Source organism: Schistocerca serialis, chromosome 1 (assembly GCF_023864345.2).
Source record: "Schistocerca serialis cubense isolate TAMUIC-IGC-003099 chromosome 1, iqSchSeri2.2, whole genome shotgun sequence".
NCBI classification, from domain to species: Eukaryota; Metazoa; Arthropoda; class Insecta; order Orthoptera; family Acrididae; genus Schistocerca; species Schistocerca serialis.
The window spans coordinates 486,645,256-486,663,304 of record NC_064638.1 but is presented as its reverse complement, the minus strand read 5'-3'; the positions used below and the strand labels follow the sequence as shown (position 1 = coordinate 486,663,304).

General features: G+C 37.6%; 1 protein-coding gene across 1 annotated transcript in view; it reads left to right on the top strand.

The window, feature by feature from the left end:
• The first annotated feature begins 819 nt into the window (after window positions 1–819).
• Window positions 820–18,049, top strand: part of LOC126473793 (pre-mRNA-processing-splicing factor 8) — a 103,168-nt gene continuing 85,938 nt past the window's right edge. The window contains exons 1-8 of the mRNA XM_050101071.1: window positions 820–926; window positions 5,695–6,084; window positions 8,642–8,810; window positions 8,889–9,053; window positions 9,192–9,407; window positions 9,496–9,708; window positions 9,838–9,963; window positions 12,041–12,146. Coding sequence (XP_049957028.1) covers window positions 5,700–6,084; window positions 8,642–8,810; window positions 8,889–9,053; window positions 9,192–9,407; window positions 9,496–9,708; window positions 9,838–9,963; window positions 12,041–12,146 — 1,380 coding nt within the window. The 5' untranslated portion in view covers window positions 820–926; window positions 5,695–5,699. The remainder of the gene's footprint in view (window positions 927–5,694; window positions 6,085–8,641; window positions 8,811–8,888; window positions 9,054–9,191; window positions 9,408–9,495; window positions 9,709–9,837; window positions 9,964–12,040; window positions 12,147–18,049) is intronic.

Here is an 18,049-nt window from a genome sequence, read left to right as displayed (position 1 = left end):
GACTTTAGAGATTTTCCAAATGTATTGACCTCAGTGATAGCTTTTATGTTTTCAGGAAGTTTGTTATAAAGCTTAACTCCCATTTGAAAAGTGCCTTTTTGGTACAGTGCTGTGCTGACTTGAGTCATATGTAAGTTTCTGTTTTGTCTGGTAAAGTGCTCACGTATATCACAGTTTTTTTGCAGTCTCCGGTCCTTGCCTATTACTTTTAATTTAAAGAACAAAAGAGTTTTCATAACGTATACACATGGTAATGGAGGAATACCAGATTTCTTCTTTACCGAGCGAGGTGGCGCAGTGGTTAGCACACTGGACTCGCATTCGGGAGGACGACGGTTCAATCCCGTCCCCAGCCATCCTGATTTAGGTTTTCCGTGATTTCCCTAAATCGTTTCAGGCAAATGCCGGGATGTTTCCTTTGAAAGGGCACGGCCGATTTCCTTCCCAATCCTTCCCTAACCCGAGCTTGCACTCCGTCTCTAATGACCTCGTTGTCGACGGGACGTTAAACACTAACCACCGCCACCACCACCAGATTTCTTAAACAGGGCTTTACAAGAGTCTCTAGGCTTGCACCCAAACAAGATTCTAATGGCCCTTAGAGTCAGCTTTTAGACGCCTGAAGTTACTGTCACTGTCACATTAGAGTATTGAAATATTTGATATAGAGTACTTTATTGAACTGTGTTTATTGCAATATCGCTGAAGTACATTTCTATTCACGCTGTGTTCTTGAAAATGATCACCATTTTTTGTTGTTAAGTTGGCAATTGATGTATGCAGCTAGCATTCTCTCGTTGTATTCATATTGAAACACAAGATGGCGATGTGATGTGGATAATAGTCAAACTGATGTAATGTGTTCGTCAATCGAATATTGATTACATTGTTTCGTGTTTCGGTTAAAGTGTACATTTGTGTATGAGGTAAGACGAATATTTTTTGTGACCTCTGTTACGTGAAAGTTAATTTGGTGTTGCCAGTGTTTGTAATGTTAAGAATGTGTGTTATTGAAAATAGCACGAAGTTATGTGCGGAACAATTTTGCCAGACAGTGTTAGCCGAATTTTGCAAAAAATACATTAGTGTCTTATTGCGGAAGTTTGTGTTGTGCAATGTTGTTCGGAAACGAACTGTTAGATTTTTAATATGGAATAGTTCTATGCCAAGTGGACCTACTTTGAAAGAAATTTTAAACAGGCATTACTTACAGGATGTAACTACACAATGCCAAATTTGAACAGAAGATTCAGGAAATTAAAGATTTTGATACACTTTCAGTGGTGGGGCAGCAAAAATGTCAACCGAGCTTTCCGTCAGTGTTGGAGAAATTAGAGGGCTTACGATAAAACTAGTAGTAATGTAATGCCGAGGTTATTTTGGTTAGGTGCACAACTTTTCGTGCTCTATACCCTGTCAAAATCTCAATGCTCTCCTATTCACAATTTTCCTACAAAATACTATCAAAATTAACGAAGGAAACACTTGCAACATTTCAACTTTTCTTAACAGCAATTTTATAGTTAGGTTCTTGTCAATGCTTTTGACGGTATTTTTACCAGTTTTGCTGAACTGCATCAGATATTTACGAGTATTCTAGCCTAATATGAAAACATATCATCTAAAGTTTGTGTCCAAAACATGTTCAACTCCTGTCCAGATTGTCATTAGGCCTATCAAATTGAAGCCAACTAGGTTTTCAGGGGGCAGGGTTGCATACTGTCACAGTCTAGTCCAGTAGTGGACAACTTTTTTCATCTACCACTCACTTTTGTATCTCTGTAGCAAAATTTCCTTTCTGCCCATACGTTTCAAGTAATGGTGATTTTACAAGGTAGGGAAGTAAGTTCTTAAAGTTTACAAAACAGTTACAGCGAGCTAAAGCACATAATAGTACTAATAACAAATTGTCATGTACTTCATCAAAATTTTGTGAAAACATGCAAATTCTTTTTTAAAAGCCCTACCAACTATTACCCACCATGAAAGCTGGAACACCCACTAGTGGGTGCTTTGAACCAGATTGAGTACCACTGGTGTAGTCCAGTGCTGATCATTAGGGTTTTGTCTCTTTCCATTCACGTATCGGGCGCAGGAAGAATGATCGTTTCAATGCCTAAGCTATACTTAGTCTAATCTTGCCCTTGTGATTCCTTTTTAGTGGGCACTAGGTACCAGATTGAGTACCCAGTCCTTTGCTCATCATTAAAAGTTTGCTTTATCTACATCTACAGCCATACTCTGCAAAGTGTGTGGCAGAGGGTACATTTCATTGTAACAGTTATTAGGGTTTCTTCCCATTCCATTCACATTTATCTGGTGCATCCCTGCCTACAAATTTCATTGTGTTTGAACAAGTCTTGAACCTTACGTTGTCCTGTGATTCTCGTGTCTAGCTCTCTTGACGTTTTAGAAGGTGTGGTAATGATGAGTTTGATGCGTTCCGCAGTTTCTGTAGGTTGAACATTTGATGCCTGTGAGGAGAATGACAAATCATTGTGAATCTCATTCTGGCTCATTTATCGTAATTTTTAGCATGATTTGTTTTTGTAAAACAATTGCAGCAATGCTTTGCAAACTCAAAACTGATGGACGCAAATTATTGGATGTGTTATAAGGTCATGGCCAAAGATAAAGTTACATATTCCTCCCCTCCGCCCCCCCCCTTTCCCCCAATCTCCTCAGGGTTGTGGCAACAGACTAATGTGTAGCACAGCTAGAGGCCTAGATTATACTGGAAGGTGACAATTTGGTTGTGAGTTGGCGAAGCCAGTGAATTTTAAAGCAGAAAATCTGGTTGTGGACGCAAATTAACCAGAAGTGAAGCTAATGGTTATGTCTCTGGCCAGAGTGTAATTTTCAGTCACCTTTGTTGATAGGTCTGGAATTTTTCCAGTGTGCGAGTACTTAAAATCTTTAACATAAGACAAGTATTATAGTTAGAAACTGAAAGGGAAAAAAGTTTATCGTTTACTATGTTATTGCTGTTCATGCAGTAAAATATCGGCATCAGTCATGACATTTTAATTTATTACTTCTGAACTACTAACTCTATTCACAACATGGTTTGCAGACTGTATCCAGGTATACCACTGAATGTATTTGCAAAATTGTATCACTGTAGGACACACAATTCAGGAGATATGTAGTCATAAACATTGAGATTGATGAGAGACTTGATTTTGTGTAAAATGGAGCACAGCTGATCCAGACTATATTCTGTAGTGTTTGATGATTATAACACTGAGTGACTTCCAGCAAACTCCAATCATAATTTCAAACATTTTCTAATCTTTTTCTCATTTACATGCTTAAAGTCAAACATTTAACACATTAAATGATTTGTAAACTAATCAGATGTTTGAAGCTGTGTTATACGATTTTGCCGATGATACAAGTATAGCTATCACACCCAACAGACAAGAATTAACTGGTGAAATTGTAAATGATGTTTTTCAGAAAATCATTAAGTGGATCTATGAAAATGGGCTCTCATTAAACTTTGACAAAACACAGTATATAGAGCCTACAGTTCCACACAGTAAATGGAATGACATAATTGGTAAATACCGACTTCGATCAGAAATCGGTATCTGAGGTAGAATATTCAAAATTTCTAGGTGTATGCATTGATGAGGGATTGAACTGGAAAACCGCACCGAGGATCTGCTGAAACGTTTGAGTTCAGCTACTTATGCTATTAGTTGTTGGTTGGGGTTGGGTTGTTTGGGGAAGGAAACCAGACAGCGAGGTCATCGGTCTCATTGGATTAGGCAAGGAAGGTGAAGGAAGTCGGCCATGCCCTTTCAAAGGAACCATCTTGGCATTTGCCTGGAGTAATTTAGGGAAATCACGGAAAACCTAAATCAGGATGGCCGGACGCGGGATTGAACCGTCGTCCTACCGAATGCGAGTCCAGTGTCTAACCACTGCGCCACCTCGCTCGGTCTTATGCTATTAGGGTCATAGCAAATTTTGGCAATATACATCTGAGTAAATTAGCTTACCATGCCTATTTTCATTCTCTGCTTTCGTATGGCATCATATTCTGGGATAACTCATCATTGAGTAAAAGAGTGTTCTATATATATATATATATATATATATATATATATATATATATATATATATATATATAATTCAAGCTTTCGCAACAAACTGTTGCCTCATCAGGAAAGAGGGAAGAAGAGGGAAAGACGAAAGGAAGTGGGATTTAAGGGAGAGGGTAAGGAGTCATTCCAATCCCGGGAGCGGAAAGACTTACCTTAGGGGGGAAAAAAAGGATGGGTATACACTCGCGCGCGCACACACACACATATCCATCCACACATACAGACACAAGCAGACATTCACTTATGAAATTTTTTATTAACAATCCGAATGAATGCAAAAGTAATAGCAGTGTACATGGCTACAACACTAGGAGAAAGGATGATCTTCACTACTCAAGGTTAAATCTAACTTTGGCTCAGAAGGGGGTAAATTATGCTGCCACGAAAGTCTTTGGTCACTTACCTAATAACATCAAAAAGTCTGACAGATAGCCATATAGCATTTAAAAGGAAATTAAAATAATTTCTTAATGGCAACTCCTTCTACTCATTAGATGAATTTTTTGATATAGTAAGTGGGTAATTTCGCCAACCACCACAAAAAAAGTCATGTAATATTTTGTGTAATGTAATATCTTGTATAGACACCTTTTATTAACCTGACACGCTCCACATCATTACGAAGTCTTGTATTCATGATCTATGGAACAAGTACTAATCTAATCTATACATGGGAGTTTGATTGTTATAAGTGGTTTATTATTATTAGGCTGGCTTGTGCTAATAACACTGAAGCTGTGCAGTATACAAAACAAAGCAGTAATTATTGGCTGCTAGATTCTATTAAAGTGGCAATAAATGGTTCTGTGTCCCCTTGGGAACTGATACTGTCTTGGTGGTAGCCTTCCCAGTGACCAGCTGCCACCAACAATTAAACATGGAGCATATTGGCCATTGTGTATCTGTAAATGAGTATGTACAAGTGCACCTTGTGATTGGAAATTGTGCATTTCTATAGTTATCTGTAGGTGAACATTACCATATTCCCATTGTAGAATTATTCCCGTTGTCGTAATTTATTGTTTGTAATAAGACTGGATATAAAGTAGAAATATTAGCAAATATACAAAATTACAGAACCTGAAGTATCTAAAATTTACCGAACATTGAATATAACTAATTTGTGTAAGCCTTAGTTATATTTTCAAACTCATTTTGCAGTGTATGTGTGGTCGGAAAAAAAGCACAATGACAATTTGCATACCAAAAAAATCTGCTTTTGCAACTGAAAAAAAATAAAGAAACCTGTTAATATTTAACAATGTGTGGTCAAACTTACTAGGCCTAGTTTCTGTTAAAAACCAACATCAAATTGGCCAAAACCGACTCTCGCCGAAAGCCGTGGATCTTTTGTACATTGAGCACAAGTTTTACTTAATATAGTTTCATTGTGTAGGGAACGTAAATTTCTTTCAAATTGGATCATTCCTAAATAGGTCCACTTTGTATGGACTCACCCTATGAACAGAATGAAAAAACTGTGCATTTACTCTTATTGAAGGCAGGTTGTGTGTGTGTGTGTGTGTGTGTGTGTGTGTGTGTGTGTTTTAATTGCAGCTCTGGTAAAATTTTTATTTTACAGTCAGTATGGCAATACCGCCATATATTTTGGGGCCACATCCATGGGCCACGATGATGGCCCAGCAGCAAGCGGCACATGCTCAGCTAGCAGCTGCTGCACAGGCCCAGGCAGCTCATGTGCAGGCAGCACATGTTCAAGCTGCTCACGCTCAGGCTGCCCATGCCCAGGCAGCACACGCCCATGCACAGGCAGCACATGCTCATGCTCATGCGCAAGCTGCCGCACAGGCACAAGCTGCCCAGGCTGCGCAGCAAGCAGCACAAATGCAGGCAGCAGCAGCAGTTCAACAACAAGTCCATCCACAGGTTCACCATCATCCTCCACCCCCTGTGGTTCCACCCCCACATAAGCAAATTGAAATTATAACAGAGGAAAAACTGCAAGAAAAAGGTAAATGTTTGCTGTTAATTGCTTTGGTACCTTAGTAATGCAATCTTCAGTGTGTGTTATGTACTTGTCATAACATTGTAAAGTGTACGGTTAAAATTGTTCTCCGAATTGTTATTATATTAAACAATAATGTGGTGTCAATGTTGCATTATGATTAAATTGTAAGTAGGTGACTTACTGCTCATGTGTGAAATCTTCCCTGGAGTAGTGTGTTATTATGGATCGCTGGAAGTTGCAGATTCCTCAATGAGAATTGGGCATTGAAATTATAACCATCACATTTTGTATGGCAGATAGGAGACTAAATCATGATGCTGTTACTGATTCTTCTACCTGTTCATTTGTTGGTGATACATACATAGCATCTGCTTTGTATTAGTGTATGAATCCTGATTGGGTGTCTAATTTTATAATTTTGGTCATTGTGTGGTGCGTGTTTTGGAAAAGAGTAACATTGACTGATCATATTGCCATGTTGGATCTTTTACTGGAATTTTTTGAACATCTGTGTAATGCTCTGATGGCTGCCAGCCTCACAAAAGATGCAGCTTATTTTGTACCAATGAGCTGTGTATTGAACACACCAGATTTCTGTGGTTTACTCTCATTTTACATTCACATTGCAAATTAGTTCGTGCATATAGTTAGATTCTGAAAATTTCAAAGTGTTTTCTTTCCAAAAATAAAGAAAGATATATGTTATGAGCTACAAAGTCCTACCCACCACCTTTTGGTGTCCCTGGTACTCTCACTAATATAAGATAGTTTTTTGATCAAATATCACCCTGATATGCTATTATATATATCCATTTGAATATCACAGGATCATCTGCTTTGTTTTTGAATCTTTCAGCATTGAGTTTCTTATCTTTTTTAGGCTGTCAGTCATGGTTTAATCTTAATTTTTTACAAATCATGTGGAATTAGTAATTTTCTGTAGACTGTTTGGTAAAACCTAATAGGACCAGTACTATTGTTTAATTGTTGAGCAAACAATAATTGTAGCACTTTCCACTAAGTCTGATAGTAGTAACGAATGACACCTGGTTTCAATTACTTGAAGGAAGAAAGAAGCAGATAATCATAGTTCTTCACGACAATAAATTTAAACTTAATTTCTCATATCTCAATTTAATTATGGTCTTGTGGTGTGTAGTATGTCAGGATGGGGGGATGTGATCACCAATCTGTGACTGGTGCTGTAGACCTAAACATATTTGAAAAAGTTATGACTTGCCACCAAAAGCTGCTCATAAAAATTTTTCTTAATTATACAACCAGTTTTAGTCCACAGACTGTCATCAGGTATCATGAAACATTAGAACAACATACAATTTGATATAAAAACAATGTTGTCAAAAATATAAATTTCCTAATTTGTCAGTATTGGCTAATACTAATATAAAATGCATTGTCTGTATTAAAGGTTTACCAGACACAATGTAAAATGGAGAGCAGTATGTGGTACATTTTTACTAATGATGACGTAACTTGCTTTTTTGGCAGTGAATGATAGCATTTTTCAAACATTTATGAACTGCGGAGGGGCATCACCTTGTGAAACTGCACTTACAGAACAAGATTGTCACTCTGCAACAGAGTGTGCACTGATATGAAACTTCATGGCAGGTTAAAACTGTGTGCCGGAGCAAGGCTCATTTAGTTCTGCTAGGTATGCAGGAGAGCTTCTGTGAAGTTTGGAAGGTAGGAGACGAGGTACTGGCAGAATTAAAGGTGTGAGGCCGGGTCTTGAGTCATGCTTGGGTAGCTCAGATGGTAGAGCACTTGCCCGCGAAAGGCAAAGGTTTCGAGTTTGTCTTGGTCCGGCACACAGTTTTAATCTGCCAGGAAGTTTCATAACCAAATTACAATTCATCACATTCAGTTCCTGTTGTTCATCATACGTGTTCTTACCAACATTGGCACGCAACATACAACAGCTGTGGATATGTTACGTGCAATTCTTCAGGCTTTCTCGGCAATATGTTGACATGTTGAATACTTAGGTCGTCTACCGGTTGTTCATGTCATTCTCACTCAGTATTTAGATGGCGTGACTTGCTATCTGCTTTAGGTGCTTCCTGAGACTGTCTTAGTTTCGGGGAGCACCTGAAGAAGACAGCAAGTCATGCTGTAGAAATATCGTGTGAGAACAATGGGACCAACTGGCAGAATACACAATTATACAACTGTAAGTGTGGTTTCACTGGAATTTTTATTAAGCTCTTGTGTCAACCAAACAACTCGGGTGAACTGCAGTAGTGAAAAATGCTGTAATGTTACCTTTTCTTGAATTTAGTTGAATAAATAATTTTATTCTAAATGTTTCTGAGCAGGTAAGCCTTAAGTAAATAGGCTAATAGGTTTTCCAGACAGTATTCTTTGGGCTTCTCCTTCACTGCCTATTTATACAATCCTTTACCCCTCTTATTTCAGAGCACAGGGAAAATCAAATGCAGTCACATTTCCCTTCTCTGACGTTCTGATAGCCTCTCGTATTTGCCTGTTCATGCATCAATTGGTTATTGATTGAGTGTTCATTTTTATTGTGCCACAGCTCAAAAATGGCAGCAGCTCCAATCAAAAAGGTTCTCTGAGAAGCGGAAATTTGGTTTTGTTGATGCACAGAAGGAAGATATGCCTCCAGAGCACATTAGAAAAATAATTCGTGACCATGGCGATATGAGTAGCCGCAAGTACAGACATGACAAGAGGGTGTATTTAGGGTAGGTACTCTAAATATTGTGCATTGGTACATTTTAAATGAGGAAATTATTTCTCTAATTGTTTTTATATAATTGCAGAGCTTTGAAATACATGCCACATGCAGTTATGAAGTTACTAGAAAATATGCCAATGCCCTGGGAGCAGATTAGAGATGTGAAAGTGTTATATCATATAACAGGAGCCATAACATTTGTAAATGAAATTCCGTGGGTAATTGAACCAGTGTACATAGCACAGTGGGGGTAAGTAGTAATTATATGCAGGTATTGTTGTCATGCTTTGTAACACTGTAATACTACATTAATTTGATTCAATGGTGATGGTATGATGATAATTGTGTTATGTCCAACATCGTGTACAAATCAACCTGTTTTTATCAGAACAATGTGGATTATGATGCGTCGGGAGAAGAGAGACCGTCGACATTTCAAGAGAATGCGGTTTCCTCCGTTTGACGATGAAGAGCCTCCATTAGATTATGCTGACAATGTGCTAGATGTTGAACCATTAGAAGCTATACAGATTGAGTTAGACATTGAAGAGGATGCTGCTGTATACAAATGGTTTTATGATCACAAGCCTCTGGTTGGAACTAAGTAAGTATTATGGATACTTTTGGAATTGGTTTTATTTTGCATCTTATAGATCACCCATTAATGAACCCTATTTTCTATCCTATGGTAGGCATGTGAATGGCCCGACATACAGGCGTTGGAATCTAACTTTACCACAGATGGCAACATTGTATCGCCTGGCTAATCAACTGCTGACAGACTTGGTCGATACAAACTTTTTTTATTTATTTGATCATAAGTCGTTTTTTACTGCAAAGGCTCTAAATATGGCAATTCCTGGTGGCCCTAAATTTGAGCCATTAATAAAGGATTCTAATCCAGCGTAAGTATTTGTTATCAACGTGTAAAAGTTGTAGTGTGTTTTCACAGAATGTATTTGTGCTTATTAAACTTAGAAACTGTACATCATCATCATTTTTATACTGTTTATTGTGTTTTTCATGGCTAACAGTGACGAGGATTGGAATGAGTTCAATGACATAAATAAAATAATCATTCGACAACCCATTCGTACAGAATACAGGATTGCATTTCCATATCTCTACAATAACATGCCACATTATGTTCACTTGTCATGGTAAGTACCACATTATACTGAATTTTTAAATTTAGTGTGGCACGCAACTGAAGTCGCGTTAAACTAAAATAAATATGCCAGTTGGAAAGAAGGAATAAGCTTCCTGTTCATGTGCTGTAAAGAATTTATGTTAAGAGTTTATTTTACAGTTACTTGAAATGTCTTTCGTGTCCTATATTTAAATTTTTGGGATATAAGTACTGGCCAGCTATTGTCTCTTTGTAATTTTAGCAGTTTTCTTAATTGAATTCTCATTAATCTTATGGTTAATTTGATCCAGAACACTGATAATTATCTCCCATTACCTAACACATACAAAATTAATGGCTGATGCAGAAGTTTTGCTTCACACACTTTTTCATTGTCAGAATTTTTCAGTTTGTCACTAATTGATTGTTTTAAATGATCATGGGAAATTCTGCAGCTGTAATAGGCAGTATCATAGATGCAAAATTTTTGTTTTCTGGTGTATTGTTGTATAAAACCTGAGTTTCAGAAAGGTTGTTCTGAGTTAAATTGTTGCACTCTTGATTTTTTTTTTTTCCTAGGTCTACTTTTATGAAATTTTTAAAAATTCCTTGTAGTATTTTGTCACCAGTCATGACAGTGTTGTTATGTCACAAATACATGTCTGTCACATAGTATTTATCTTCTATTTTCTTACTTAATTGTTCAGTTAACTAGATTAGAGAGTGCCTTCTCTATTGTTGTTGTCTTTCATGGCCATATAACACATTGTCATGTGACCAGCAGCAGCCACAGCAGGTGGCTCTCCTGTGCTGGCATGGCAATCAACATATTTTTAACCTCAGCCCAATTTAATTTTTACACCTGCTTTGTGTTTGGCAAATTGAGTTGTTATTTTAAATTTTGTTAACATTTACCATGTTACGTGGACATACGGTTCTGTGATACCATTCTGTGGCTGATCGCAAATTATCTGCAAATGGTAATTCCTTTGTGTTGTCTTGATATTCAACCTGAATTGAGTGCCCAGCTAAAAATTAATAGCTGCAGCAAAATTATATCATTTGTCATACCAATTGCAAGTGCTTACTTAGTGTTTCGTAATGTCTCAACTACATAAAAAATGATAGAATTCTTGACTTCTGTACATTCTTAAATTAAGGGTGTTCACTTGCAGTATGTTTACAGAAGAAAGCAAACATTTCATTCAGTAAATGGTGTAAATTTGAAATGTTACATATGTTGTTGACGATTATTAATTTAGGGCTATCTTCTTACAACAGTATAAAACAATTTTTTTTCTTGCCATATGTATTTAACCCTTGTTATTTGCAATGCATCTTTGGTGGCATGGAATATGTACATATTCGTGTTTAAACTATTTTAACTTATATTTTGGGCTAAATTTATTGATGTTATGAACAGTTCTGGCACTTTCTGCTTATCTATGATGTAGTGATAGCGTATGTTTCTACTTACAAATTATGTAGATGCTGGTCTCCATTTATTCTTTCTCTTGTTTTACAGCTGTTCGTTGTCTCCTTATTGCCAAACAAAATTTTGTTTTCACAGCACTAGGAACTGAGCATTTGTTTACTTGATTTTGAGATATCTGTATATGTTCAGTATTATTTTTTTTTTCATATAATTTCTGTCACCTTATGATGTTAAATATATGTTTGTGGTGGTATTTACTCATCTGTCCACAACTATTGTTTTTTTAATATAAATTTTTCTTGTGAAATGTACATAAATTTCCATGGGAGAGGGAGGTTGGTTGATCTGCTTCTGTGATGAGCCCTGTGGTTATGGATATTAGAAGGATGTACAAGACAGTTTTGTCAAACATTATAGTCCTTACAAAGAAAGGTTGGTGATGCTCATTATGAAAATCGATTTGATGGGTATGTTCCCACACAAGTTTTAGAGGCATATGTAAGCAATATATGTCTGTACTAGCAGTGTGGTAGAATAATTGTGACTGTTATTGATTACTGTTTGGAGGAATTGAGTAATCGCTGAGGTCACATACATACAATTCTTAGGAGATTCTTTCTGTAGTTGTCATGAATATTCCTTTTTTAATTACTATTTTTTAATCTCTGTGCAGGTATCATACACCTAATGTTGTGTACATTAAAACTGAAGATCCTGATCTACCAGCATTCTATTTCGACCCTCTCATTAATCCAATTTCACATAGACATTCAATGAAGGTAAGTGTACTAGTTTAAAGCCGGTATTACCCTATCAAATTTCTTTGTCAAAGATTTGATCAAAGATATAATCAAAGATTCGTCAAATTTATTTGACAAAGATCTTTGACATGGTGCTAAAAAGGTGTATTACACTGTCATCATATTTTTTGTCAAACTTCAAGACGGCTGACAACAACTTGTTATTAGCTGCAGCAGTTGCATGTTCCACAATTGCATTGTGTGCACATGTGGAAGAGAAGCAGGGGGAAAAAAGGAAACGTGCCTGGGTGAAGCCGTGGGTTTTACGACGAGACGATAAAAGCATTCAACAAAACTTGTTACGTGAGCATGTAGTGGAGGACGTCAAGTCGTACATAAATTACTTAAGAATGGATGAGCATACATTTCAGTATTTGCTCAGTGAAATGTATCCTCATATCACAGAGCACAATACTCACTTAAGAACTGCTATATCTGCAGAAGACAGGCTCACTGGAACACTCAGATTCCTTGCTGGAGGAGGGGGGTTAGATTAGGTTAGGTCTCCAATCTTCTTAATCAATTTTTGTGTTTGGGGAAACTCACATTGTAAAGCGCCTTATCAGCTTCATACATCTCTGTTAATTTTGTAGTTGTTGGTACACACCATTGTATTTACTGGCCATGTTTATAAACACACTACAGATGACAGAACACTGCAGCGATGCTAGTGCTCCACGTGGTAACATGTCACATTGCAATGAACAGAAGACAGGCAACTCTTATGATCAAATCTACAGCAAGGCCCTAGATTTGATCAATTTATTTGACGACAGACAAGATTGGACAAAGTGCCCTATTATGCCATCAAACTTCTTTGACAAAGAAATTTGAGAGTGTAATACTGGCTTAAGGGAGTTCAGGTAGCATCATATTTCTTTTCTAGTCTAATGTTATTGGCTTATCAGGAGCTGCATAAATTTTATGAAATTTGTATATTGTTAGTGGTACTTCAACCAAGATTGTCTTAATAACATTTTACGGGCAAGTTTGTAGAGGGTGAAGTCGTATGTTGGTCATTATTCATGTACGTCCTTGGCAGTGTTATTAAAAAGGTTTATCTAAAATTATTGTTTGATTTTATATTGTTATATTTCAGTTAATACTGAATTTAAAATATAAAGCATATGAAAGTGGGTAGTTTGATGTTCCAGCATTGGTATTTGATAGCAGTTGAGGTGTGTGTCAATTTTGACAATCAGTGTTATCTGCTGATGACAACTACTGTTGAATATTTGATAAAACAGTTGACTGTTCTTTGAGCTGACCTTTCTTTAGTAGGTAATTTGGATATCATTGTCTTATTACACTGTCAATTGGAAATGGTATAATTAATTTTGGTGCAGAGGATGCACATATCTTGAAGGAAAATGGTACACTGGCAGAGAAAGTATAAGTGACAGTGTTCTTTGTGAACTTGAAGCTGTTAGTTGTAGAAAAAATGCTATGGAATGCGTTCACTTCTGTGGAAACTATGCCCTGAAATTTTTTGCTCACCTGAGTCTGTAATGTGGTGTAGTGTGATTAGGTGCTAGAGTTGAATGCTACTGCCCCATGAAGATCCATTCTATACAATTCACTGAAATATATTCATCATCACAAAGTGAAAGGAACACAAGAATGCAGATGGGGAGAGAAAATTGAAGTCTGCTGATGCACAGGATACAGTCACCACAAATACAAACTTCAAGAAGTGAATATATCACCTTTGTACTTATTACAGTGGAAACAAAATGAGATGGTTTGATTTCATTCTTGTACGGCAGTGTGACTTAAAAGTTGTCTCGGATGTAACTATGAACAGTTCTACACAATTCACTCGTTGTCCAAATGCAAATGAAACCTCAAACCTACAAGTCAAAGGAAGAGATAATCCAGTGGTCTGACATGGACTAAATGGCGGCAACTCAAAGAATTGGTAAAATGACATCATTTTAGTTAAGTGCGGCTCATGGTTTCTGTACTGAGGAAGGCTGCGACATTTGCCGATTTGAACCAGCCTAGACATCAGACTGTGCTACAGTCAGTTTGTAACCACAACCAAGATTTTGGGTGGGAGCATCACATTTGTTCCAAAATTTATGTGCAGTATCTCCTTTCCAGTTTATAATGAACTATTAAATAACACTGAAAGTTAGCTTCAATAAAAGATCTACAGGTAGCAGCACATTTTTCTGCCATTGTCACAGTTCGATCCTTTAATTCAGTGTATGTTAGCTTTGCTGCAGGCTTGATGTTTTTCATTTTTTCATTTCTAAACTTAAGGCATTAAATATTTTGCATGTGTTCAGTCTGCTGTGTTTATCAGTTGGTGAGGTGAAACTTGATGTTACCATGGCATCAAGGGTTTGTGTTGTCACTGGCTGATAGAAGCAAACTCAGAAGCTGTCATGTTGATTTAAGCTAGCATTCCATATTTGTTGGGTTTCACATTTATACTTGGGTATTATGGAAATGTGTAGTTTAAGTGATACATAGCATTAAGGATATCTTCAAAACATGCAGTTGTTGTTATGGTTTGTTGTGCTAAAGTACTGGAAATGGGACGTTGTTGGTAAAATATGTTATCAACTATATTTAAGCGCTTAGTTTAGTAGCAACTGTAACAAAAGAATTGCTTCTTAACACCCATTAATGCACGTTTTGCATATCTTAATTCATTTGTTTATAGATGAAAGTGGTCAGACTTGCACTCTATGTTGCAGAATGGTCTATGACCATTTCAGTAAAATTTTTGCGCATTGATTTCGTATTGTGTTGATTTTAGCCTTGCACTATGCTGCTGTTATTCGCAGAGAAAACAACAGTTACTATAACTTGGGCACAAAACACTCATAGAAAGAAACATAGTGATAACAGTAATGGGACATGGGGCATTTTTCACACCTCTGTCATTCATTCATTCATGAAACTCTCACCATGACACACACACACACACACACACACACACACACACACACACACACACACACACACACACACACACACAGTTCCGTTGGTAGTAATTACTAAAACTAATTTTAGCATTGATTACATCAGGCATCGCCAGTGGTGGAATATATTTAAGATATGTTATAAGCTTAAAATATGTAATCTTATGAACAATGGACCTTGCTGTTGGTGGGGAGGCTTGCGTGCCTCAGCGATACAGATAGCCATACCGTAGGTGCAACCACATTGGAGGGGTATCTGTTGAGAGGCCAGACAAATGTGTGGTTCTGAAGAAGGGCAGCAGCCTTTTCAGTAGTTGCAGGGGCAACAGTCTGGCTGATTGACTGATCTGGCCTTGTAACACTAACCAAAACGGCCTTGCTGTGCTGGTACTGCGAACGGCTGAGAGCAAAGGGAAACTACGGCCGTAATTTTTCCCGAGGGCATGCAGCTTTACTGTATGGTTAAATGATGATAGCGTCCTCTTGGATAAAATATTCCGGAGGTAAAATAGTCCCCCATTCGGATCTCTGGGCGGGTACTACTCAGGAGGACGTCGTTATCAGGAGAAAGAAAACTGGCGTTCTATGGATCGGAGTGTGGAATTTCAGATCCCTGAAGTGGGCAGGTAGGTTAGAAAATTTAAAAAGGGAAATGGATAGGTTAAAGTTCGATATAGTGGGAATTAGTGAAGTCGGTGGCAGGAGGAACAAGACTTTGGGTCTGGTGAATACAGGGTTATAAACACAAAATCAAATAGGCGTAATTCGGGAGTAGGTTTAATAATGAATAGGAAAATAGGAATGCGGGTAAGCTACTACAAACAGCATAGTGAATGCATTATTGTGACCAAGATAGATACGAAGCCCACACCTACCAAATTAGTACAAGTTTATATGCCAACTAGCTCCACAGATGACGAAGAGATTGATGAAATGTATGATGAGACAAAAGAAATTATTCAGATAGTGAAGGGAGACGAAAATTTAATTGTCATGGGTGACTGGAACTCGATAGTAGGAAAAGGGAGAGAGGGAAATGTAGTAGGTGAATATGGAATGGGATTAAGAAATGAAAGAGGAAGCCGCCTGGTAGAATTTTGCACTGAGCATAACTTATGGGTAGCTTTGAGGAATGAAATAGTGAAGGCAGCAGAGGATCAAGTAGGTAAAAAGACGAGGGCTAGTAGAAATCCTTGGGTAACAGAAGAAATATTGAATGTAATTGATGAATGGAGAAAATATAAAAATGCAGTAATGAAGCAGGCAAAAAGGAATACAAACGTCTCAAAAATGAGATCGACAGGAAGTGCAAAATGGCTAAGCTGGGATGGCTAGTGGACAAATGTAAGGATGTAGAGACGCATACCAATAGGGGTAAGATAGATACTGCCTACAGGAAAATTAGAGAGACCTTTGGAGAAAAGAGAAGCACTTGCATGAATTTCAAGATCTCAGATGGAAACCCAGTTATAAGCAAAGAAGGGAAAGCAGAAAGGTGGAAGGAGTATGTAGAGGGTCTATGGAGGGGCGATGTTCTTGGGCACAATATTATAGAAATGCAAGAGAATGTAGGTGAAGATGAAATAGGAGATATGATACTACGTGAAGAGTTTGTCAGAGCACTGAAAGACCCAAGTCGCAACAAGGCCCCGGGAATAGACAACATTCCATTAGAAATACTGACAGCCTTGGGAGAGCCAGGCCTCACAAAACTCTACCATCTAGTGAGCAAGATGTATGAGACTGGCGAAATACACTCAGACTTCAAGAAGAATATAATAATTCCAATCCCAAAGAAAGCAGGAGTTGATAGATGTGAAAATTACCGAACTATCAGTTTAATACGCCACGGCTGCAAAATACTAACACAAATTCTTTACAGACGAATGGAAAAACTTGCAGAGGCTGACCTCGGGGAAGATCAGTTTGCATTCCGTAGAAATGTTGGAACATGTGAAGCAATACTGACCCTATGACTTATCTTAGAACATAGATTAAGGAAAGGCAAACCTACATTTCTAGCATTTGTAGACTTAGAGAAAGCTTTTGACAATGTTGACTGGAATACTCTCTCTCAAATTCTGAAGGTGGCAGGGGTAAAATACAGGGAGCGAAAGGCTATTTACAATTTGTACAGAAACCAGATGGCAGTTATAAGAGTCGAAGGGCATGAAAGGGAAGCAGTGGCTGGGATGGGAGTGAGACAGGGTTGTAGCCTATCCCCAATGTTATTTAATCTGTATACTGAGCAAGCAGTGAAGGAAACAAAATAAAAATTGGGAGTAGGAATTAAAAATCCATGGAGAAGAAATAAAAGCTTTGATGTTCGCCAATGACATTGTAATTCTGTCAGAGACAGCAAAGGACATGGAAGAGCAGCTGAACGGAATGGACAGTGTCTTGAAAGGAGGATATAAGATGAACATCAACAAAAGCAAAATGAGAATAATGGAATGTAGTCGAATTAAGTTGGGTGATGCTGAGGGTATTAGATTAGGAAATGAGACGCTTAAAGTAGTAAATGAGTTTTGTTATTTGGGGAGCAAAATAACTGATGATGGTCGAAGTAGAGAGGATATAAAATGTAGACTGGCAATGGCAAGGAAAGCGTTTCTGAAGAAGAGAACTTTGTTAACATCGAGTATAGATTTAAGTGACAGGAAGTCGTTCCTGAAAGTTTTTGTATGGAGTGTAGCCTTGTATGGAAGCGAAACGTTTATGGTAAATAGTTTAGACAAGAAGAGAATAGAAGCTTTCGAAATGTGGTGTTACAGAAGAATGCTGAAGATTAGATGTGTAAATCGCATAACTAATGAGGAGGTATTGAATAGAGTTGGAGAGAAGAGGAGTTTGTGGCACAACTTGACTAGAAGAAGGGATTGGTTGGTAGGGCATATTCTGAGACATCAAGGGATCACCAATTTAGTATTGGAGGGAAGGGTGGAGGGT